A 25,926-nucleotide genomic window follows, 5' to 3' on the forward strand; every position below is an offset into this window, starting at 1 on the left:
AAGAACGGTGGGTGTGCAGATGGAAAGAGAAACCACCATGGGAGCAGTCTTACCACAAGAAAAAGATTCCCACATCCTGGTTACCCTGCCGAAATCAAATCCATACACGAAGAGCCTTGCTGCTGCTGTGGGCGGCCCCTTAGAGCTGCAGGAACCCCTGCTCTCAAATGAACAGAGCCCCTGTAAGAAGCACAACAAAGCTTCCAAACACGTAGCTTATTCTTTGCAACGATGTCTTAGCAACTGTCATCTTCCAAGCGACATGCAAAATTAACTAAGTGACGCATCATATGCTTGCACAGTAATCCATTTTCCACCAGACTATTAAAAGTGAATGTACACGTGCAGGCACACACAGAAAAATAAGTAAGTGAATAAAGAGAGAGAAAAGGAGGACAGTGAAGATGGCTTAGCAGGTAAAGGTGCTTGCCACCAAGCCTGATGATCTGAGTTCAATCCATAGGACTGACATGATAGAATGCGAGAATTGACCCCTACGAGTTGTCCCAGGACCTCAACATGGGGGCCATGGCACATGTATAAATTCAAAACAAATGCAATTTTAAAATTTCAAGAGAATTGGTAAAACATAACGTGTGTTTGGGTTTGTTTTGTTTTTTGTTTTTTGTTTTTTTTTAACATGTATTTATTTTACGTACGTGAGTACACTGTTGCTATCTTCAGACGTACCAGAAGAGGGCATCAGATTCCATTATAGACGAGCCACTATATGGTTGTGAGAAATGGAACTCCGGGACCTCTGCAAGAGCAGAGCCATCTCCCCAGGCCATATGGAGCATGCATTCTTAGCACAGGCCTGCTGATTTCTCTTTAAAGAGAAAACGCAGAGCCTGCTTACACAGACTGTGATTCAGCACATATTACTGACCATTACATCAGCACAGTAGATGATAGTGTAAACAGAAATATTTGGGGGAGCTACGTGAGTGGACAAGTTTTTGTTCCTACTGCAAGGGCCAGTGTTTTAGTTTCTTATATGGGGAGTTTCTTTCTCTTAACCCTCACCTACCAGCAGCTGAGTCATCTGAGTTTAGCAGGCAGCATCATGGTTGAGACCCTAAATGTCTCTAAAGGCTCATAAGCTGAAGGCTGGGACACCAGCCTATGCGGCTACTGGGAACTACGAGAGCCTCATGGGGGACAGTGTAGTGCAAGGAGTCAGGTCACTGGGAGTGTGACTGAGACCCCAGCTCCTTCATCTCTCTTTGCTTCGAACAAACTTTCTCTCCTACAGTCACCCATTGCTGACGGACTATGTTGTCACAGGCTCAAAGCAACAAGGTCACGATTAAAACCTAAAATATGAGCCAAAATAAAATTTTCATCTTTTAAAATCAATTTGGGAGAGGAGGTAATTTTGACTGGACAGTGGGTATTTACTTATGTTTTGTTCGTTGTTGTTGTTGTTGCTGTTGTTGTTGTTGTTGTTTTTGGAATATGTTTCTGTTTGAATGTTTGAAGGCTAGAGATACACTAGAGTGATAAATAAAAGTCTAACTATTCTAAGTCACATGACTGGCTATTGCACGAGCAAACAGACCAACAAAGGTGTGTGCATGTGTGTGCTTTGTAAAATAATTTGACGATATTATATGAGAATGCAAAACATGAGCTGGCATTTGAAAAAAAACAAATTTAAACTTGCAGATATTGACATACATTGTAAAGAAGAACAGAACCAGAAACATATCCACCTAAAGACCTAAACTGAATGAGATCAAATATTGATCAAAAATGCAGCAAATCAACCAGTATATTCTATGGAGTTTCTAGAAAAGCATTCATATTCAGCTCTGAACCCTAGCAAACTTTGAAAAACAGCACTGATTCTTTTAGCATTGCTTCTTTTTTAATGAAGGAGTTTTAATTTTTAACTATGAAATTAAACAACAACAACAGCAAAAAGCTTTCTACATTTCCACATTGCCCCATGGAATAATAAAGACAAACTATTGGAGTAGGGGCCTTCTATTCCCTGTGTACAGCTTCCCCCTTCCTTCCCCACCTGGCCCCATACTCCACACAGAAGCCTCCACCTGAGATATTGTCATTTCCATCCCCCTCCCAAGTGACTCATAGACCAGAGCTGGTCAGGAAGACCAGATCGTACTATAATCAGCATCCTTAGGAAACAATCAACAAGTTCAACACTCAGTATCACTCCCTCTCACAATCTCATGTTGCAACAAGCAATTAGTGTCTACCTTCCTGTAGCAGGAATTGGGGATGGGGAACCTCTACGTGAACGTCAGGGGCTGTACAGTCACAAAAGCATCTCTTGCAGGAGGACCTAATTGAGGACTGCTTGAGAGACCAAGGATTGCTGGTGCAGACAATGCCAGCCAATCGTGAACTGCTGTTTAGAAGAGATGCGTTCTTGGGAGCAATAGGGGAGTGGGCGGAAGTGTTGAGCAGTGCTCAGATGAGCTTGCTGCAGCTTGCTCACCTGCCCCTGGAGTCTGTGTCTTTGACTCTTGTGCCACCTCACCTCCAACCCCCAAGGGCAGGGCAGGGTCAGTATCGAGCAGTCCAGGGCACAGGCAGCATCTTCCCTTCTCTAGGTTTTGAGATACTGAATACCTAGGCTGCAGATTTGTAAACTAAAATTGTATCTGATACTCACTAAATGTTTGTTACTGTAATAAGCACTTTGTTATATTATTTTCACACTATTTATAGAAAAACAGCCTGATTTTCCAGACAAGAAAACTGAGGCACAGAAAGGTTAATAGCCTCTCCAAAGACATCATAATGTTGGTCCTTGCATAAACTTGTAGACTCCAAAATCAATGCTTCTAAGACACGGATGCGACCTGCTTACTGACTAATTAACACTTCCTAAATACTAAGTAATCAATCAGGAAACTTGTTGAACAAAATGGATTGATTGTGCTCAGTATTTTACATTGCTGTTTCTGTGTAACCACAATGAACCTGAGTGAAAATGAACAAGCAGACTACCAAAGACACAATTAAGTGTCTTCCTGAATTCACAACTCAACTGTCTCAGGGGTGGAAACTACACAAGATTCTCCGGGCTCTGAGAAACGCCTCATCTCACCTCTCTGAGAAAACTGTAAATACATCCCAGTATCTCTGATGTTAAAAATAACTTGGAAATTAGGCAGAAAAGAGAGGGGGCTGGAGGCCAGACACACAGGTCTATGAGTCATTGCAGGGAGACAGAGAGGCCAGGAGATCGCTAACACCTGCAAAGGACTGTTGAATCGCATGTGCCAGAGGTAGAAGTCTAGGTCAGATGTAGGGCAGCCTTAGTGAGCATCCAAGTGTGTCAGCTGTACCTACAGTGCTCTCAGCAGTAATAAGCTCTGGGGTGGATACCAGGCAGAGTTGAGCCAGGCATTGTTAGCTGATACCAACAGGTTGTGAAAGCAGTTATAAACATCAAGGTAGCTGATTCCAAGAAAAGAACAGGACCCACCCACCATGGAAAATGCTTCTCTGCTTTTGCCAAGCTTGCATTATTGGTAGAAAAATCTGCCACAGGGGTAAAATCAAATTTTAACTGCTGATACCAAATACTGTGGAACAGCAGACATGACTGTAGGAAACCGTGGCAAGATATTGCAGCACACTGACTGTAGAATGAGACACAGCCTTCGAGATGGCTAGATCTTCACTGATACCCTCAAGGCCTTTTGGCATAATACAAGTTTGATCCTCTGTAGTTATTGTGAATCTAGGGATTAAACCAAAGAATGCAAAATAGCCAGAAAATGAGAAGAAAGGAGAAAAGAAAAGAAAAAGGGAGACAGTTTTAGGGTCTGCTGTCACTGCATTAGGAAAACATGGTATCCACCATTGTGGAGGGCTACCCTCTAAAGATTGCTCTAATGCTGTTTGATGGCACTACAAAAGGTCCTGGGTTTAGGAGGGCAACTGGTGATCATAATCCCCAGATCCTTGCTGGATTACCTGGCCCTGTGCAAGGGGCCTAAGTCCATCCCAGCAGGCAATGACTGCATAAGAAAGAAACACCCAACATTTTCCATTCCCACCTGTACCCTCACTTCCAGTAACTGGAGCTCCTCTACCTGGTTTGAGACCACTCTTGGACCCACCAACTGGCCTGGCCCCAGCTCAAGGAACATTGATGTTGATGTGTGTGTCTTGTTTCACGAGTGAATGCCCTCTACCAGAAATTAGAGATCTACCTTCCCTCGGAATGCATGCACCAAGACCCTAGGATGCTGCTAATGAAGATGATTCTTTCTTCCCCCGAAATACATCTTGTGAAATTATATAGCCTGTGAGCCCTTTGGCCCATCTTTCTGTGTTAATTATAGCTAATAAAAAGAAATACACAGAGCAATTAAAAGAAAGAACTCTGAATGTGAAGACTTTATTCCGAAAGCAGGCTGGTGAGATGAACTAGTGACTGAAATGCTTGCTGCCCAAGCCCGAGAACCTGAGTTCAGGAGCCCAAAGCCACAAAGAACATTGAGCCTGTGACCTTGACCCTGGAAGGTAGAGATGGGATGATTCTAGGGGCTGGCCCAACCACCTAGCCCTGATGAAGGTAGAGATGGGATGATTCTAGGGGCTGGCCCAACCACCTAGCCCTGATGAAGGTAGAGATGGGATGATTCTAGGGGCTGGCCCAACCACCTAGCCCTGATGAAGGTAGAGATGGGATGATTCTAGGGGCTGGCCCAACCACCTAACCCTGATGAAGGTAGAGATGGGATGATTCTAGGGGCTGGCCCAACCACCTAGCCCTGATGAAGGTAGAGATGGGATGATTCTAGGGGCTGGCCCAACCACCTAGCCCTGATGAAGGTAGAGATGGGATGATTCTAGGGGCTGGCCCAACCACCTAACCCTGATGAAGGTAGAGATGGGATGATTCTAGGGGCTGGCCCAACCACCTAGCCCTGATGAAGGTAGAGATGGGATGATTCTAGGGGCTGGCCCAACCACCTAGCCCTGATGAAGGTAGAGATGGGATGATTCTAGGGGCTGGCCCAACCACCTAACCCTGATGAAGGTAGAGATGGGATGATTCTAGGGCTGGCCCAACCACCTAGCCCTGATGAAGGAGATGGGATGAAGGTAGCCCTGATGAAGGTAGAGGGATGATTTAGGGCTGGCCCAACCACCTAGCCCTGATGAAGGTAGAGTTGGGATGATTCTAGGGGCTGGCCCAACCACCTAGCCCTGATGAAGGTAGAGATGGGATGATTCTAGGGGCTGGCCCAACCACCTAGCCCTGATGAAGGTAGAGATGGGATGATTCTAGGGGCTGGCCCAACCACCTAGCCCTGATGAAGGTAGAGATGGGATGATTCTAGGGGCTGGCCCAACCACCTAGCCCTGAAGAAGGTAGAGATGGGATGATTCTAGGGGCTGGCCCAACCACCTAGTCCCGATGAAGAGACCCCGTCTCAAAAAATAAGGTGAAGGATGATAGTGAAAGACAGCCAAAGTACACACACACACACACACACACACACACACGCACACACACACACAAATGCCCACCTCTAGAGTTAAACATTTTTAACATCCTATGTTTATATTGAATGAATATACTGAGGTTCTAAATGTAAAGTTAAAAACTAACAACATAAATGGTATGTTCTGGGTTCCTAAAGTGGAAATTTCAAATTAACTTTGGACCTTTTATTGAAGGTTTTCACTATGTAGCCAAGGCTGGCCTCAAAACTCATCATCCTTCTGCCTCATGCTCCAGAAGACTGAATGCATAGGCATGGGCCATCAAGCCCAGCTTAAATATTTCTCTTTTCATATTAAAAAATAACTCAATAAGAGAGTGTTTTAGAAGCACATACATAGGAACTCAGATGCAATTTTTATCAACAGATTAGCCTGATTAAGACATGTATATATATATATATGTATGTATGTACACACACACACACACACACACACACACACACACACACACACACACACCTATAAACCCTGCACTCAAGAGACTCTGAGGCAGGAAGAATGTCACTTCAAAGTCAGCCTAGTCTATATACCCAGACCTTGTCTCTAAAAAGAATTTTAAATACAATTTTAATATTATCTCCCCCTCTTGTTTGTGGGAAATAAAAGTTGAAGATGCCCCTGATGTAACCAATGGCAAGAAAGGCAAAGTCCGGGAAAGTATCTCCAGAGCAACGTTACAAGGCCTACCTTGTGTGGTAAAGACTTGAGGTAAACTCCAGTCACTCCAGACTCCTGAGCCATCCAGTCTCTTGCTCCTCACCTGGACCTCGTATGAAGACCCAGGAAGCACACTGTCTACCAGCAGAGATGTATCCGAGACGATTTCAGCAGCCTGATAAATGTTATGTTGAAATATCAGAACGTCAAGTTGATATGGAATGTTTGCCAAACTGATAATACATAAGCCTAGGCAAATTTCAAGAAGTTATAATCTTACAGATGAACTGTCTGAATACAGAATTAAAACAGAAACCAATGGCCAAATGAAAAAGAAGTACAATGCACCTGTCAATAAAACATTAAAAGGCCATAGATCAAGCAACCGATGTGACTAGTGACAAATGGTAACTGAACACTAATGTCCATATGGTCTTTAAGATTTTAGAGGAACTACCCCAAAGTTATTAGGAATCTTGTAGCGACTTTGCCATCAGTCACACTGGTAGAAAACAATGTGGAGAGGTGTAGCGAGACCTGTAAGGTTCTGAAGAGAGACACGAATGACATTAAGTTCCTGACCTAATGGTGAACTACAGTGTATGAGTCAACACACTGCTCATAATTAAAGGAGGAAACAGCTAAGACCAAAACCCTGCAGAAACCAAACTCTAGCTAGGCTCTGTGTGGCCCATTCAGTTTTCTAAAAAAATGTGCTTCGATTGAACCCCCTGGTCTCTTCAAGACTGTGAGAGGAAGAAAGGGGTCATAGGTTAAAAATTATGAACAAGAATAAGGTATACATAGAACAGTATCCGGACCTTACATTTACAGTCCTATGATCTCTAACTTCCTAATGAGAAAGTATCTTACAATAGCTTTCACTGTGCATATGTTTATACACCCAACACCAAGAATTCCCAAACTGCTCTCTGCAAAAATTAAGGTCTTAGAAAAGTAACACAGTTCTAAAGAGAACGATTTTCTTTTTTTCACCTTAGAATGATGTAACACTTAGGTTCATTATGTGCCATGAAGGTTTTCAGATGTCCCCATTGGCCACTTGTGACCTCCTCCTCCCCACCCTCCCCATCTCTGATATCATCCACTGGTACAGTCCACTCAGCCTCAGCCACGCTGGCCCTGCATTGCTGGTCCATCTGCTTGCCCTCCAGATCCCCAGACACCTACATCGCCATCTCCTTCAATCTTGGTTCAGATGTCACCATCCCAGTGCGGTCTGCCCCAACCTCCCCTCGCTATGACGATCTTTCATCATCCTCTTAGCCAGCTCCATGACCCCTAGGTATCTCGCTGTATCTAGAACATCTCCTGGCAACAGACGGCCTCTCAAACTATATTTCAGTGTATAATAAAAAGAGGATGCTGGTCAATTTCACAACAGAAATGCGTACATTGTTTGTCAACAGACTAAGCAATGAAAAAGAAAAGATGCAATGTGAATCAGCAGCCTACAGATTAAAAACAGTTATAAGTTAAAATGCTATAACTGGCCAGGTGGAGGCACACACCTTTAATCCCAGTACTCGGGAGCCAGAGGCAGGCAGATCTCTGAATCTAAGGCCAGCCTGGTCTACAGAGCATAGCCAGAACTACATAGAAACCCTGTCTCAAAAAAAAAATTATGCCTGACGTAAACTATCTCAATATGCAACAGTGAATATAGTCTATTCTGCTCTAGAACGCACAGGCAAGGGTAATTACTAAGAGACTCAGGAATCTTTAATTGCTTCCTAAAATTTCACTTTCTTTACCAAAATATACTTACCTCTCTTACAATTGTAGAATTCTCTAAATATTTCACCTGATATTGAAGTGGAAATGGTGCTTTTGTTTGGCTGTCCCATGAAATGTTTAAATTACCATCATCTGTGACTTCCATACGCAAACCCAGCGGTGGATCAGGCTTCACTTAAGAAAAAAAGAACAAAAAGACTTTCAAGCCAGCCAATTTTCAGGGCAATCATATATGAATAAAATGAAGTTGAAATGAATAGCTCACCTTTCAAATACTTAAAATGTTACCTCATTTGAGGATTAATTACAGAGTTAAAGCAGAGATACAGAATGGGCTCTTCCCTTGTACCACCCTCATCCCTGGAAACCCTGTCTTCATTCTCTCCCCTGTGTGGGAAAAGCTATAAACCAGCAAATGAGATGGCTTTGATAAATGTGACTGCCTTCTATCAAAGTCTACCTAACTTCACATCACTAGTAATCTTCAGTCTTAGTTGGAGTCGCTGCCTAGTCCCAGTCACTGTGCCTGCTTTTGCTGGTATGAAGACAAGAGCAGTGTGCAGAAAAGTATTCATAAAATGCACAGACCTGGGCAAAGTCAGCCTATCTATCTATGTAAAATAGCAATCCAAGCACTTCTGCTCAACTTAAAACAAACATGACCATGCAATAAATGCATCATTAGGAGGACCTGTCTCTCTACAGTCATGGGAGTGGGGTTTCTTAGTTTAATAGGGATTTTAACTAAGTAAATGATTTCTGAATTCAAATGTACATGTATGTAAACATTTGTATATGTATGTGCACATAAGAACTTAATTATTTCAACTGATAAGAAAATACTTTAAATATGTGAAGAAACAATTTAAACATCTTGCAGGCAAAGATTACTTTAACAAATTATGGTGTATACCATAAAGGTATGAATTCAAGCAGCCAGTAAAACTCACATTGCAGTAGAATATTGAAAATGTTTGACTTCTAAAGTTCAAAAGGATTATCACAAATTCATACTTTAGTTGTTCTATAAAACCTATTCTATTTTTATTTATATGTATATGTGTGTACCTGTTGGTGGATATGTGCATTTGGTTGCCCTAGGAAACCAGAAAACAATGTTGGAGCCTCCAACAGCTACACGCAGTTATAAGCTGCCACGTGGGTGCAGGGAACTGAACCTGGGTCCTCTAGAAGTACGTCAAATGTCGAGCTGTGTCTCCAGTCTCCATACTTGTGAAACTAGCAAATACTGTGTATTGAAAAGAAGTGTGTGTGAATACCAAACTGTACATCCATTTCCACCTCAGCATGTCTCTACATCTGCAAGGTGTGTACACTGAATAGGGGTTGGTGAGTTTGTGGGCATTGCCATCATAATAAAAACACAGAAACTTAAAAAATTAAATACAGCAAAGAGTACTGAAATTATATACAACTGCAGGCTATTTCATATTTCCTGTATTCCACCAGTATACACTCATATGAAAACATACGTAAAGATATATACATCTCTTTATGTATTATGTAAAGATGTTTCCCTGGCTCTCCCATACCCAGCTCAGCACTGCTGCCGCTCACCCACTCTTTAAGAGTAGGGAAGACCTGCCTTCCACCTAAGCAGCCTACCTTGGTCAGCTCCTCACCAATCACAAACTCTGCTGTGATCAAGATAACTACCCTTTACCAAGTCTGATGTCATTCTCCAGTTAAATTTATTCTGCCCCTCAGCAGTGTGCCACACAGCTCCATACACCTTCAGTGAAATGGGTTTTATCCACAGTTTCTAAGACAACGCAGTCTCCTTAATTCTTACTAAAGTCTATTAGTGTTTTTCTTCCTGAATTCTAACTGGATGATCTGACAGAATCCATATGCTAACAACTCCCAAAGATGTGTGTGTGTGTGTGTGTGTGTGTGTGTGTGTGTGTGTGTGTGTGTGTGTCTGTGTGTCTGTGTGTGTGTGTCTGTGTGTGTGTGTGTGTGTGTGTGTGTGTGTATTCCCCTAAACTTTGGAGTCTTATATCCAACTGCCTATTCGATAGCTCTTAGGATTCTAAGAGTTAAGGGACTGAGGATTTAGCTCAGTGGTAGAGCGCTTGCCTAGAAAGCGCAAGGCCCTGGGTTCGGTCCTCAGCTCCAGAAAAAAAAAAAAAAAGGATTCTAAGAGTTGTCTCAAACACAAAGGGACCTTGATTTCTCTCTCTGAAGAACCTGTGTTTTCATTAATGGAGATTTTTAGGGACAAACTGAAGGGTACACCTTAATTCCTCTATGTCCTTCAGCTCCTACAAAGGAATCTCATCAGCTCCATACACCTTTATTGCTTCAGCCCTAAACCGACAGCCTCCCATCTAGGCTCCTCCTCCTACCCAGCTGCTCTTTAACCTTTAATAATTACATTCTTCACAAGGTAGAATAGAATCTGAACATACAGATATGTGCCATCATATCACACGCCTGATCCTTTCAACCCATAATCAAAAGTTTCCATATGAATGGCATCAAGCCCAACTCTCTAACCCTGGTGGCCTCTGGTGTTCTTTGTCCCTTAATAACTCTGATTCAATCTCCTATGTGGCACATTCCATCAACTCCACATGTGGGGACATCCGAGTGCTCCTAGTTTCATCACAGGGATTTTGTCTTTGACATAGCCAATGTGTTCTGGCTTGAAGCACTTCTTACTCTGGAGTTTTACATGTATACCTCTTCTTCATTTAGTTAATACTAAATAGATCATTGACCATCATAGCAGAACTGACAATCCCCAAATCAACGCTACTACATAATATGCCTTCATTCTTTCACAGCATTTACAAATTTTGGATATTTTAAATTCAAATATAAGAAATTGATTTTTTTTTCCTAATATCTCTGTATTAGGACAGAATTAGGAATTTCTGAATACATATAAATTCAATGGTCACATGGTACCTTAACTACTCTTCTTGGAAATCAAATTAAATGCAGTGCTGATCTAAGTGTTTTTTAAAACTACCTAATTTTGAAAGGACAAGAATATGACACTAAATATTGTATCATTTTTTTCCTGTGACATAATTCCACAATTGAATTGTTTGGGTGTTATTATCATTATGTTGCAAAAGAGCCATGCTATGTCTCTAAAGAACGAATTACATGGACGTTCTACTGTTAAAATTGTTAAGCAAAGGGTCCAAAATACCATCTTAAGTCATGTAAAAAGAAGCAATGTTTGGAGCTCTGTGGAAAAGTGTGAGAAATAGAAAAGTGTGTTCAGTGGCATCAAGATCCATGAGTCGAAGGCAAATGTGGAGAGTTGCTTAGAGGGTGGTGAGAATGCTCTCCTGGTAAAGTGTCTACCATGCGAGATTGGATCCCCAGCATCCACATGTAGGCATGGTGGTGTGTGCCTACATTCCTAGTGCTGAGGGGCCAAAGACAGGAGGATCCCTGGAGCTCACGACCCAGCTAGTCTTGCCAAACGGTTGGGCTCCAGTCTCAGTGAGAAGTGCTCTCATAATAAAGTAAAATAAAATAAAGTAAAATAGAGCAATAAAGGAGGAAATTCAACATTGACCTTTGCCCTCCACATGCACCTGCCCACACACGTGCACACATATGAAGAGATGCATGTTATCATTTCAGGAAAATGGAAATAAAAGATAGTAAAAGTGCTAAGTAACATACAATTGAACACAATGTATGTCGCTGTGTATATAAAGCTAAGTAAGTACCTTAATACCTGCCTAGGTTAATTCACAACTATGAATTAAATATGTAAGTTTATTAAAGGAGACTTGAAGATCTTTGCAATAAAAAAAAAAATGAGGTGCTCCACTCATACAAGGTTGTCTTGTACTTGGCCTGCACAGTGGATGGCTTGACTGCTTACTGCTCTGTATTGACTCTGCTCAGTACCACAACTCTGCTGTGTGAGTAGGAGCCCTGCCCCATTCCTCGCAGTGTCTCCAGCCTCAATACTAATCCCTGCACACATGACTTCTAAGATATATTTATTGGAGAAATAAATTCAGGTAAAAATGTTTTTAATAAGGAGGCACAGCTGCTTCAAAAGACCATTTCAGTGCTAACGTTAGAGACTTTTACTACCGAACACATGGAGAAGTTGCCTGTAACACCCTAAGACTGCATTCCCCATGTTGTCCAGTAGTGATCACAGTGATGTAAGCCAGTAAAAAAAAATCTTTAACCCACAAGGAACCTTTCAACATCTTTGCATGATTGATTTCTATTTTAGGGCCACTGTCATTCTGAAGTACAACTTACCAACAAGCATGGGCTGCAGTGACATTAGAGGTGACTGAAAACTCACACCGGCAGATGTGATTTCTAAATACATCAGAAGAGCATAGTTGACTTTGGCTCTGGGTACTGGAACATGACATTCGCATTCCTGAACACTGCAGTTGCACTGGACAGTCTGAAAGCTGTCTTTCAGTGGGGGCAGAGGCAAATCATCTATAACTTCAGGCCTATATTTAAATATAAGAGCAAACTGTAAGAGGGATATAGAGACTGGGCAGGTTTGGGAAGCAGGATATCAAATCCAGGTTAAAAGCAGGCCGTATCTGAAAAACATAGAGAATTAGAGCAGATTGACTGCCAAGGTAGCATAAGCAAGGGAACAAAGCACTAACCAGAAAGAGAAGCCACAGCCCTAACATACCACCTACAGTGAAAATATCCGTAAAATCAAATATGAAATAAAGGCTTTTTCAGATATGCCTAAACTTAACGAATCATCTTCAGATCTGCATTATAAAAATGTTATAGGAAGGCTCTGGACACAAGAAAATAAAAGCAGCTTGAAATCTGGTGTCACACAAAGGAATGAAGTTGACTCAAAGGATAATTATTTATTAGCTGATTAAATCAAGGTTGGCAGCCATGTATTTACAGGGTATTGCGTAGTCCGCACTAAAGTATGCAGTACTAACACCAAGCTTGGAGGGAACTGGAGCTGTATAAAATGACACACAACAAAGCGGTATAAAGTCACTTACATTCTAAGATTTGTCATAATTCAAGCTACTAAACTAATAGGTCATGCAGATAAAGCTAACAAGCAACAAAGCAGATTTAATGGGATCATAAAAATGAGCTAAAACCAAGAAAAAAAAAATGCAACCAGTTGCTCACGTCTTTAATCCCAGCCCTCGGGATGCAGAAGTAGGCCTTTTGAGTTCAAGGTCAGTCTGGTCTACAGAGCAAGTCCCAGGCCAACCAGAGCTTCACAGAGAAACTGACTCCAAAAAAAAAAAAACAAAAAACCAAAAAAAAAAAAAAAAAAAAAAAAAGACAAAGAGAAAAAAATAAAAAAAAGAAGGCTTGAAACTAGAGTTGGTGGCATTAAATGCAAATAGCATAAATACACCAATTAGAAGGCAGTCAGTAGCAAATTACGGGAAAAAATAATAAGACTCAATTATAAACCTCTCACAAGAAATCAATTTTAATACTAAGACTCAAGTTTACTCAACAAGATGGTTAGAAAAAGATATGCTATTTCAAGACAAATCAACACTGAAGAGCTACATTCATGTCAATAAAGTCGAAAGCAGTGCAATAATTATTTACCAAGGGAAAGCAGGCCATTCATAACAAAACGGTTGTGGAGGGGGTCACCGGAACTACATATAATATGTGTGTACATAATAACAGGCAGAACTAGGCTATTTCATAATTACTGGTGAAAAGTTCAACTCTTCTCTAATAATTAATATAACAAGGAGACAATATGCATCAGGAGTAAGAGCCAAACAACACTGTCAAACAATTTGACCCAGGCCGTGAGATTAGTTCTCCACATCCTAGCCATACTAAGTTCACCTTGCAACAAGCTATCATTTAACATTGCCAAATTGTACAAAACAAGCCATCCCTCCCACAGAAAAACAGTGTTTGCCAAGAGCAGTAGACTTTCTGCTAAGACAAGGGGAACGTGGACCCAAAAATGCAACTTGCTACCATCTATTTAATTATTACTTACCTTGAAAAGTAAATACACTTGTTCATATATATAAGAATTAAATTTAGTGATTATGGTGGTTTGAATAGGTGTGGCCCCCATAGAATCATACTTGGCCATAGGGAATGGTACTATTAGGAGCCATGAGCTTGTTGAAAGAAGTGTGGACTTTGAGGTTAATACTCCTTTGCTGCCTGTAGATCAAGATATAGAACTCTTGGATCTTCCAGTATCACGTTTGCTCATTGCCATGCTTTCTGACATAATGATAATAGACTAAACCTCTGAAACTATAAGCCAGCCTCAATTAAATGTTTTCCTTTACAGGAGTTCCTGTGGTCATCGTGTCTCTTCATAGCAATGGAACCCTAAGACACGTGCGAAGGAGAAGAGAAAGAATGTAGAGGCTGAGGGGATGTAAAGTGGGTAAAGTGCATGCTATACGATCATGAGGACCTTATTTTGAATTCAGTGAAGTCACATAAAAGTGGGATGCGATTGCAAGCATCTGTGATCCCAGTACTTTCACTATACAATGGAAGCAGAAATAGAAGAATCCCCACAAGCTCTCAGGCTAGCTAGCAACCAACAAGACACCCTGCTTCAAAACAAGATGGGATTTAATGACTGACACTCAAGGTTGTTCTCTCTCTCTCTCTCTCTCTCTCTCTCTCTCTCTCTGTCTCTCTCTCTCTCACACACACACACACACACACACACACACACACACAGAACTAGTATTTAATCCTTTATGTGAACAAAATGTACTTGAAAGAACATAATGATGCAAGAACATTTGTCAAATTGATTTTAAATTTGACTTCTTTATGAACTTTACCTTGGGCAAATTTTTCTAGTTAGTGACATAAGTATTTAGAACTTAAAATTCATTGTTAACAGCCACACATAGTTCATAGAAGGTACATTTGGTCCTCTGACTTTTGGTACAATTTTTTCTTCCCAGAAATTTTCTCTATAAAATCATTAGCATTTTCTAAGCCAGGCCTAAGCTAAATTAGTGCAAGAATACCACCAAAGTGTACTACCTAAAGTCCTGACTTAAAAAAGTTGGCAGTAAACCCCACTCCCCAGCTCTTGAATAAGAACTTTACCTATCTTAGCTTTGTAAATTGCCTATTTGATGTTTCATACCAGTGAGCTGTAAAAATGGTTCAACAAAACTTTACCCTACTAATACCAAATAATACAAAGACTAATGATTCTTAGACCTCATGTGAAAATTTCATGGATTCTGTGTCTTTTAAAAAACACAAACATTCTACCTCTACCTGAGACCCACTGGCTCGGCCGCGGTAGAAAGCTCTGAGCTAGATAAATCGTACAGAGGAGGTAAACTGTACTATACCAAGTTCTTTCTCCAAACAAATGGAGAGTCAACAAGGACAAGAGGAAGAAAGAAAAGAAAGGTATACACAGAAAGAAATCTCATGGGCAATCTGGTAGATTTAGGTGAGAAGCATAAGTATTAACCTACTTCTGGGACTAAGAGAATAGACTCTTGCCCAGTTGTTGACAGGGTGTCTAGATCTCTTAAACAGAGATTGTTTAGAAAGAAGGTCAAGTCTCTCCAGGGCCAGAAGTAGAACTTAGATTCTGGATACAGTTTTGCCTTAGTGGGCCTGCATAGGGCCTGGATTTAACTACTTTTTCATAGAGCAATTTAAATTCTAAGGAGGAAATTTTCTTTCTAATGTTACTAAAAGAACAGAAGATAGGGTCCAAAGTCAGGAGGGAAAGTTTCGTCCTTGTTGGCTAGATAACCAAAATATGTCTAGCTCCCTCATTTGAGGACACAGGAATTATGTGACATCTAGCTTCTCCAAAAGTAAGTTAAAGTCAAGAAATGGTTCTGGGCAAAGACAGAAGGGAGAAGGGCTTATCCACAGGAGAAAACGAGCTTTTAGAATAAACCCTAAAACTACGGTAGGCCAGCGAAATAGGAAAAGCCTAGTGACCCTGGATCACATGAAAAAGCTTGTCTGATTCTCCCTGGTTAAGCAACATCCAAAACCTTCACGTCATCCCCATGGGTAATCTGGGGTCAGGCATTTCCTGGTAGAGAGGGAGATAAACAAGACTGTCTTAACTTTGTGTCCATTAATATTGGACACAAGCGCAGCAAGAGCTGAATATGTCTAGTAAAGCTGTTTGCCAGGGGGCACTCAGGAAAGGATTCAGGTGTCTCCCATTAAGAAAGGGTCAAAAGAGGGAGGTCATCAAATGAGACTAAGTACCCCAAGAGACGCTAAGACTCATGGAGAACCATATCTGAAGTTATAGGGGGATAGGAATAGCATAGTTGAGAGAAGGGCTAGTCAAAGTGTGGAACTACACATTGAGTTTCTAGGAAGAGCAGGTTTATAAGTGACATCAAAAGAATGTGCTTCACAATGTGCAAATTAGGTAGCGTCAATCAAAACAGTGAAACCAAGGCACTAAGGCTCAAACAAGTGGATTTTGCAATCACCATATGCTGATTTAAAGAAAACCAAACCAAAACAAAACAAACAAACACACACACACACACACACACACACACACCAAAAAAAAAAAAAAAAAAAAAAACGGGGATCAAAATGGGAATCAGCTGTTAGTAGCCAAGAAGGTTCAAACACCCAGGTTTGACTGTTTGACTTGGCAGGCAGCTCTTCCTCATCTGACCTGGCCCATGGTCCTCTGTGTTTAATGGCTTCCTAGCTCAACCACATTCAGGCTTCAGTCCTCCAGCTGTTCTGACTGTGCCTTGTACACTGGCAAATGCTCTGCACTCTCTCCTGTCTACTCTTAATTTCTGCTGGATGTTCCTTAGTTCGTGTGTCCTGTCCTTTTCTTTATTACATGGCCACACTTTCTAACTTGGCTGTAGCATTTTATGTTTTTAAAACATGCTTCAGCTCCACAATGAAACATATTGTGTAGAGGTTTCCTGACAGACTGAAACATTCCATCATATAGGAAAGGTCTTTAAGTCAGAAGGTAAATAACACAAATAGCTTCAGGAAGTCCCTGAAACTGATTAGATTCACTATTGCCGTCCCCAAACCCAGAAGAAACAATAAGAAGCAGAAATCAGTCAAGCTAACTGGAAGAGGTTTAGACCAACTGAGTCACTTGGGAACTCAAGTTGTTGAGCTGCCTCCATGTGTGTAGTGTGTCCCAGGTCCCCTGGCTTTGGTGAGCAGTCATTAATGCTGGGATGGGATTTAGTGATGTAGCTGTATTTGAGTCAACTCTTCTCATGTAAATAACCCCTCACCCATATTCCTATAATTAACCCCAATAAAACTCATTGGTTTACCAAGTTGGATCTTGATGGTATCTTCACTTTGGTCTACCATGGGTTCCCTATCTGGAGTGAATAGTCATGTGTGTAGTCTCTCTAGGAAAAAAAGCATGTGGTAAACACTGTTGCCCACACTCAGCTCAGAATGTGGTTGTATACTGTAGGGACCTTACAAAAGGAAAGGAAGAACTTCCTCCTTGGTCTAAAATGAATGTCTAAAGCAGTCTTGGAATATCACATTTCTTAGAGCAACTCTCCTTCAAGTACGCAGACAAACATTAATATCTGAGCTCAAACAATACTTTTCCTTCAAGGATGTATTTATAGGTTTTTAAATCCTTTTTAAACATCAGATTTTAGCTCCTGAAAAATACACTTTTTCACACTTTGGAAGATGTCTCTTGTGAATTTTAATAGAACACGGGGGTGATTTCCTTAAAATAAAATAACACCTTTAATTACTATTTTAAAGCAAGTCCCAACATTTCTAAATAAGTAAGATTAGTCATAAAATCATTATCATTATCAAAGCATTTGGAGATGTTAAAGTGGTTTTCAAAATGGAGTTGGATCCAGACGCTAAAGATCCTGCTGTGACACTCAACTGTAACCAACATCCTGGAATCAGTGTCTGGACATAGGACAGTGGATGTTCTCTCTGGCTTCCAAGCCCCCAGCTTTTGAGAAGAAATGACCTTTCTGGATAGAAGCACCCATCCACACTGGTGAAAGAAGCAAAGAGCTTCCCATCCATAAATGCAGCCAGCACTCATGACCGGACACCAAAACTAATTTTTAAAATCTAAACATGGAAAAGATAACTCATAAAGCTTCTATTGGGAGTAGACCACTTTACAACGCCCCTTACCCTGACCCCAGCTGAAGGATGATCCTGGGTATATAGCATACATGGAATATGACACAAGCAGAAGGTCTGGAAATCCTGGCAGATTATGCCACAGAGAGCAATTGCCCATGTGAGCTTAGCCAGCAAGTTGGAGACTAAATGCCCTAACAACTAGATGCAGGCCAGGGATTTACCCGTCTGACCTCTGGAAGTACTTGCCGCTGGACGATCATGAGCATTCTCATTTAAAAATTAAATTGTTTTAGTTTTCTTTTCTATTAAAAACAAAAAGGACCAAAAACTGCTTGAGGGGGAAAGGGTGTCTAGTCAAGCCCATTTCGGGGGAGTTTGACCACAGAACCCAAAGCAGGAACTTGAAGCAGAAATCACAGAGGACTGCTGCCTATTGACTTGATTTCTCTATAACCTAGGCCCACTTGCCCAGAACGACACTGTCCAGGAAAGCTGGGCCCTCCCACATCAATCAGCAATCAAGAAAAAGCTGCACAGACATGTACATAGGCCAGTGTGATGGAGGCAGCCCTGATATGTGTCAAATTGACAAAAATCTAACCAGTGTAACCAGTTGGTTGCGAAATCTACCAGACCATAATTTGTTTAGCTGGTTCCCTCTCTAACCTGGCCAAAAAGGAAAATTAACTAGAAATATCTAATTATGATATTTTTCCATGTGTCTGGCAAGCCAATTTATTCCATGTGCAAGGACTGTCAAACTTGACCTTTCAGTATTCAGTCACAGCAATTACTAGTTGCAGACAAAGGCAGCCATGGAGGTATAGATATAGTATTTCTAAAAGTGTCATTAATTTTACATTTTCAGCTATTTTATGTATGTGTTAAAAGATAAATTAATATGGTTAACTATGCTTGCAGGACCAACACCACCTGCACTGCACTGACTCTCATTTCGTTGTTTACAGACATGTTAACTGAACACAGAAGGGAGGCAGTCACTGGAAACACTTCTGTTGGGGACAACTGCAACTCACCAACTTTCTACTTTCACAGATGTGTGCAGAGCCCAAGGTCTTGGTGAACCAAAAGTCTACCACAGAAATGAAGATGGTAACTCTTCATATTTGACACGTTGACACTTCCTCTCAACTGTTTCCTTTCTTCATTTTGCATACCGTTTTGAGGTTTTCTTTTCTTTTTAATTAATAGCTTAGGTGATAATACAGGTCCTAGCTTTCACTGCGGCTTCTTCATAGCTGTGTGCCCTTACAGTTTGTTCTCAGCCATTTCCTTCTCCACTGCTCCCATATGACCCCCTCACCTCTGTAGCTGGTTCCCTCTCTACCTGGGTTAGTTCTCCACACTTTTTTTTTTAGTTCTCCACTTTTGCTTTTCAATTACGTGTATTTCATTACCATATTTCCTACCTTCCTTAAGAATATCTCCCTCTCCTCTCATGATCCCCCCTATAGACTCATAACCTACAAACACACATATAAATAATATAGATGTACACAGGGATGTGTGCATACATGCATACACACACACACACACACACACACACACACACACACACACACACGCACACAGCTATAGGTCTGTTATACAAGGTCTTTATGTTGAGGTATTTTTCCTTCTATTCCTGGTTTCTTCAAGGCTTTCATCCACAAAGGGATATTGAGCCCTGTCAAAGGTCTTTCCTGTATCAATTGAGATGATCATGTGATTATGTTTCCTTAAGGATGCATATATATATGGATTATTTGTAATTATTTGTGCAAGTTAGCTCACAATGAATCACCAAGGTTTTAATGTATAAGACAATCAGTGTAAAGCTTTCCTGGTGTCAGGTAGAAAGGAAGAGCTTAGAAGAAATGCAGTAGACTAAATATTTTATTTGGATTTAGAGATGATTATTATTATTACTATTATTATTATTATTATTATTATTATTATTATTATTATTAAATCAATGGTCCTCTTTGACCAGAGTGATTCAGAGAGATCAACTAAACTCTACCTAAATTATAGCTGTAAATTTCTCAAGCCTGAGAATCTTTTTTTTCAATCACTTTAAAAAATAATTTTCCTTCTTTCATACAGATAGAATGGCATATATAACAGGAATTGCCTTACCAATCACTTTAGCCACCAACTGAGACCACAGAGGGGTTCAATGTACATAATAGCTCATGTGGCAATCTGGGTGAACACAACCTGAATTCCATTTGACAAATTACACATTTTTGATAAAGATAATAAGTAAATATGGCATGGGCTAAAGGCCTCACAAACATTTATTCTTCTTTTTATCACCAGCACTTCCTGTTGGAATTTTATTTATTTCATGTAATGTGAGTACACTACCACTGTCTTCAGTCTCAGCTCTGGAGCTTCTGCTGGGTTATAAGAGGAGGTGTCCTTTTACCACCTTCCTTTCAGACCAGAGATGGAAGCGACACCTGTGCTTAGTCATGAGCACATGTCTTTCAAAAATACCTGGACTAAACCTAAACAATTCATGTCTTTTTGTCTTATGTTGTGACTCACTGACATTAACCAGGGCCACCAGAGTGATCATGGGGCCTGAGGGAGCTCAACAGTGGACAGGTAAAGACAATGACTCCTCCTCTCCCAGAATCTATCTGTAGCTATCAGTTCAGTATGGAGGGTGTGGTCTATTTGAATAAGAATGGCCCCCATACACTTATATATCTGAATACTTGGTTCCCAATTAGTGGAACTATTTTGGAAGGATTAGGAGGTATGGCCTAGTAGGAGGAAGTGTGTCACTAGGGGTTGGCTTCGAGGTTTCAAAGACTAGCATCTTTTGCCAAGGTACCCTCTACCTCCTACTTTGCATTTTGAAATGAGCTATCCCTGCTGCCATGCCTTCATTCTGCCATCATGGACCCTAACCCTCTGAAGTCATAAGCTCAAGTTAATTTTTTTTTTTTTTTATAAATTGCCTTGGTCATTGTGCTTTATCACAAAAAGTAACCAGCACATAGAGTAGAGCCCCCATGAAATCCTCCGACATCCATGACTGACTACTGACAGAGCCAGTCTTGAGCATGCTCAGTGCAAGCAACCACAAGCACTGTTAGCTTGTGATTTCAATATCTGGTGCCCTGTCCAGAAGATGGCTATTTATAGCCCTTCTCTCTATCTTCTAGCTCTTACTATGTAGGTGTTTCAAAGACAGAAGTGAAAGGTTTGATTCATTTTAAGTACATTACACTCCCCCAAAATCTTTAAAATGGAGAACTGTCTTATGACAGTTCAATTAATTAACACACAATGGAAACTAGGTTCTTCACTTTTTTTTCTCATTCCATTTCATTACTGAAGCATTATCAGTTCTTTCAATTTGGACACATCTCTCATCTAACTACCCTCTCCAGAAGTCTGCTCCTATAAGGGGGACTGCCTATAAACCCAAGTCCTCCTGCCATGGTGGTGCTGAGTTCTACTGGCTTCAGGAATTCACCAGATCATTAGAAAGCTAGAGACTCTTCACTCTCTTCATCACATCAATCCCTCAGTAAGACTACAGTCCTTCTAACACACTTCCAACTGCTACCCATCCATTTAACTTCTTTCGGTCAATATCAAGTTTTTAATTGGTTTATACACAGTGGAAAAAACCTCACACATCCAGCAAGTGGATAGGGATGCATCAAAAAGAGCATGGCATAGTTCATACAATAAACACATTGGGCAATTCACACAGAGACATATCTTACAACATCCGCATGTCTTTTCGTCCAACCATATCTGCAGTATCTCTGTGCCTAAATAAACAGGAAGAGAGATAGGAAAGCTAATAAAGAAGACTGTTGTATAAAAGACATCCAAATGGCTCTCTACAATGTACACAGCTGCAAAAAGAGGTGCAGGGAGGAGAGGGGTTCATAATCCACTTCTGTGCTTTAAACAAATCAGGTCATACGGCCAGCCAAATTAATTTCATCGGTACTCACAGATCATATAAAAGGTGAACCTTAGAGTCATAATTCTTGAAGGGGTTCTTAAGTAATGGTTCCATATGACAGATGAATAATGTCAAGTCCCCTTTCATCCAGCACTCTATGTCCCAGTTTACACCTGCATTAAAAATAAACTGCATTAAACCTGAAAAACACTCTCAACAACCCAGTGAAAGAGAAGCACTAAATTGAATTTAGCAGTGTTCTGATACAACTTCCGCTGATCATTCTGAGAGGGGAAAACAGGCCCTAGTAGGGATGTACTTGCATGAGCTTTTCAGTGTCTTCTACCTTCATTTTAGTCCCTTACCCCCATCACACCCCAACCTGTTGCAAATCGGAAAATTAAATTCAATTATTATTTCTCAACTCGGTTTTAATCTCAAGCCACCCAAACAGGATGAGACTCATTTTTATTTACCTAGTTAATGTTTACTTTTCAAGGGAAATCACTACATCAAATAAGACAACTACCTGTAACCCCTTGTAACTCCAGCTCCTAGAGATGGGAGGACATTTTCTGGCCTCCATGGGCAATCGAACACAAGTGCCATCGTTTATACAGAAATATATATGTACGTATAAATAAAAAAATGAAAGTAAATCTTTTTTAAAAAAATGTATGGCATGACTAACAAGACAAAACTAACTTGAGACAACATTAACATATTTCTCCAAATGAGAAGTATTCCCAGTTACTGGATGCCTTGTATAAAAGGGAAACCTATGTGAAAGAATAACAAATCGAAATATTTAATAGTCATTACTTACCCTATTATTTTAGTCACAAAAACAGTTCCCTTAGAAAATAACTAGTTATTAGCCATTTTCATACTAAGTTAAAATACGCAGTATGGTAATCATTTCCCACCCCCAGAAGTAAAGAATGTGATAACATCTTTATCATTCGAGACTCATTACTAAGATTCATTCATTCTTAGCTTAATTAAAAATCAATGGATTGGCTAAGGCATTCCTTTACTAGTAAAAAAAAGCTTCATTCAAAATGATATTAACATTTATGGGCTAAAATTAGTCCTACTTGTTTTTAAAATCTAGTTTTATAACATAATTAAATTTCAACATTATCCTTTTTGCAATGATTTATTTTGCTTTATTTCTGTGTGTGTGAGTGTGTCTGTCTGTGTGTGTGTCTGTGTGTGTGTGTCTGTGTGTGTGTGTGTAGAGTACCGAAAGCGTGCAAGTGTACAGAGACCAGAAGAGAGCTGGAACTGGAGGTGGTTGGTGTCTTCTGACGTGAATGGCAGAAACTGAACCTGTGTCTTCTTCAGGAGCAGCAAGTGCTCTTACTCACTGAGCCATCTCTCCAAACCCTTCTTACTCATAAACTGGTTTCAACACGGGGTGCTTCTTCTCCACATAATCAAAAGTGAGCAACTGGGTAGAGGAGGGACCATCTGGCAACCTCCGAAGACTGCTTTAGGTGGGTTTCCTTGTTGAGACAGGGTTCTCATTTTGTAGCCCAGGCTGGACTGGACCTCCGAAACCTCCTGCATGTCTTTGTCTCTCACACGCCACAGTGGTGGCTGGAGATATTTCTTGTATTGTTGGATAGAGACCAGGGCTATCATTAAACATTCTGCAGTACAGAGGTCAGTCTGAAGAATTATCTGGACAGAAGGGTCATTAGCATCGAATGTGAAATCCCAACAAACACCATACATACAAGAGTCCTTACTTCTATTTTTCCATAATTTGGGTCTTTTCATCTAATTGACTCAGTTAAGTCTTTTCAGCCCTTTCAGAAAACTTAGAAATAATTTTGTTGTTTTAATTTTCATATGCAAAATTAAATACGCTTTTGGGATATATAATTCTTAAGACAACAATTAAAGTCACTCAGTATAATATGTATTGTTTCAGGGAGATTCTTAGCCTGCACAAAATTCATAAATATTTTTAAATTTAGTTACTTCAACGTGTTGTTAATAATTCGATATTTATCTGTTTAAAGCGTGCATTTTGTACTTCCAAGAAAATTTAGATTCCAAACAGTGTATTTACAGGTAAAAGAGTTCTCTTAATGACAGGTTTTTGGGTATAAAATGTTCAGAGCATATTTACTAATCACACAATTAATCCTAATCTTCATACTAATACAAAAATTATAATATATGTTAACTACATAAAAACCCATCTAATCCATAGAAGTTTCAGAGAACAGAAACGCTTTGCTGAATGCAGGCAGAGCACAGCCCTGCATACACTTGGGGTATCAAGGTACTTACCTAGTTGGCGGAAAACTAAAGGCTTCACCACTGAAGCCAGCGTCTTCCCTTCAGTGTTGCCTGTGAGTGCGGAGCAGTTTTGACCTTGCTCATTCCCAAAGCAACAGTGGAAAATGGTTTTGGATAACTCGGAAACGTAGATACCACTTGAATTAAATTTAGCTTCAACAAGTGCTTCAGAAGCCCCCTTCAAAGACGAAGAATTGTTTGGGCCTCCAGCAGGAGAGAGAAAGGAGTCATCAGTTGTACTCGGTGGTGCACAAAACAGCTTAAATCTCCAGGGAGAGGTTGGATAGGCCAGGTTAAGTGCAGTTATCACATACAGAAATTCTGTTAGGACAGCAAAAAGACACAGAAAACGAGCCATCATCCTGATGAAGATTAACTAGGGAATATTGGAGATTAAAAGGTGTAGCGTTTCTGAGTAGAAATATTTAGCCTTCAGGGTGCTGAGTCCGTGTCTAGTGAACAGCCCTGAGCACCTACCTTCCAGTGTGGTCCACTGGAGAAGTTGATATATTTACTGGACTAATTCCATTCCCTGGCATCTCTCCTCTGGAAATTCTTGCCTCAATTTTCCTCATTCATTTAACACGTTTACATCTTAGTATGAGAAAATTTACATCAATTCTCTTCCTTTTTATACAAAAATTATCTAACTTTAAGAATAAATAAGAAATATCAGAGTGTTTAATTTATCAGTAAGCACTAAAGCACTCTTAACATTCATTAGAAGAGTTAGAAAACAGTATGTTAACAATTTCCATGATCACTTTCAGAGTTTGTCCTTAGAGACAGTTTGATGTCTCCTGAACCTTCCCAGGAGCCTCCAGATGTTTGCCGTCACATAGGAAATACCCATAGGCTCTCCAGGAAGTGACACAAAACAACACACTCCCTCCAGGAAATCCATACTGTGGATGAACCATGGCCTTTTAAACATAAACCTAAGAACACTCACAGAACTGTGCCTGGAAAGCCTCGGGTTTTACATTTACCTTTAAATAAGTACATTCTGGAGGTAAACAATTGACTCGCTATACATCTTCATTTTACAAATGTCCAAACAGTCTGGTGACTTCTCACTGTGGATATTCACCAACATAGAGAGTTCTAATTTGTGTATGGATTTGTATGGAATGAAGGTTTGGAGAAAGTGTAAAAAAAAAAAAAAAAAAAAAACCAGAAGCAAACAATGTTCTTTGATGTCTAAAGGATAAATAGACTGCATAATTCAGACAAAGGCATAATATTCAGTTCAAAGAGAAGTATAAAATCAAGCCATGAAGAGACATAGGACATTTACATGTATGTCCCTAACAACCCATCACAATGATGCAATCTGCATGATTCCACCAAGGACACCGGTTGCCAGGATTTCAGGAGCAGAAGGATGAAAAAGCAGGACATGGAGAAAAAGCAGGCAGGAACGCTGGTTTCTATAGTAGTCAGGAAATGTCATCTTGCCTTTGTCCAAGGCTCAGGATGGACAAACGTGAACCCTGATATGAGCTACACACTTCAGATGACAATGATTATCAAAACACAAGGAAAAGATTTCTTTTAAAAAAAAATACACTTATAGAGCATTTGCAGTTCCAGCTACTCAGGAGGCTGAGGCAGGAGGATCATTAGAGCCATCAGTTTCAAGACCAGCCTGGGCAACACCATGAGAG

At 40.4% G+C, this 25,926-nt stretch overlaps 1 protein-coding gene across 1 annotated transcript in view; it reads right to left on the reverse strand.

Annotated features, from left to right (window-relative positions):
- The window catches only part of Lepr (leptin receptor), a 100,460-nt gene that overhangs the window by 57,326 nt on the left and 17,208 nt on the right, over positions 1 to 25,926 (reverse strand). The window contains exons 3-7 of the mRNA XM_032901686.1: positions 24,251 to 24,580; positions 21,996 to 22,119; positions 12,184 to 12,389; positions 7,946 to 8,088; positions 6,187 to 6,331 (exon numbers count right to left, since the gene is read on the reverse strand). Coding sequence (XP_032757577.1) covers positions 6,187 to 6,331; positions 7,946 to 8,088; positions 12,184 to 12,389; positions 21,996 to 22,119; positions 24,251 to 24,580 — 948 coding nt within the window. The remainder of the gene's footprint in view (positions 1 to 6,186; positions 6,332 to 7,945; positions 8,089 to 12,183; positions 12,390 to 21,995; positions 22,120 to 24,250; positions 24,581 to 25,926) is intronic.

This window comes from Rattus rattus, chromosome 1 (genome assembly GCF_011064425.1).
Source record: "Rattus rattus isolate New Zealand chromosome 1, Rrattus_CSIRO_v1, whole genome shotgun sequence".
Classification (NCBI taxonomy): Eukaryota; Metazoa; Chordata; class Mammalia; order Rodentia; family Muridae; genus Rattus; species Rattus rattus.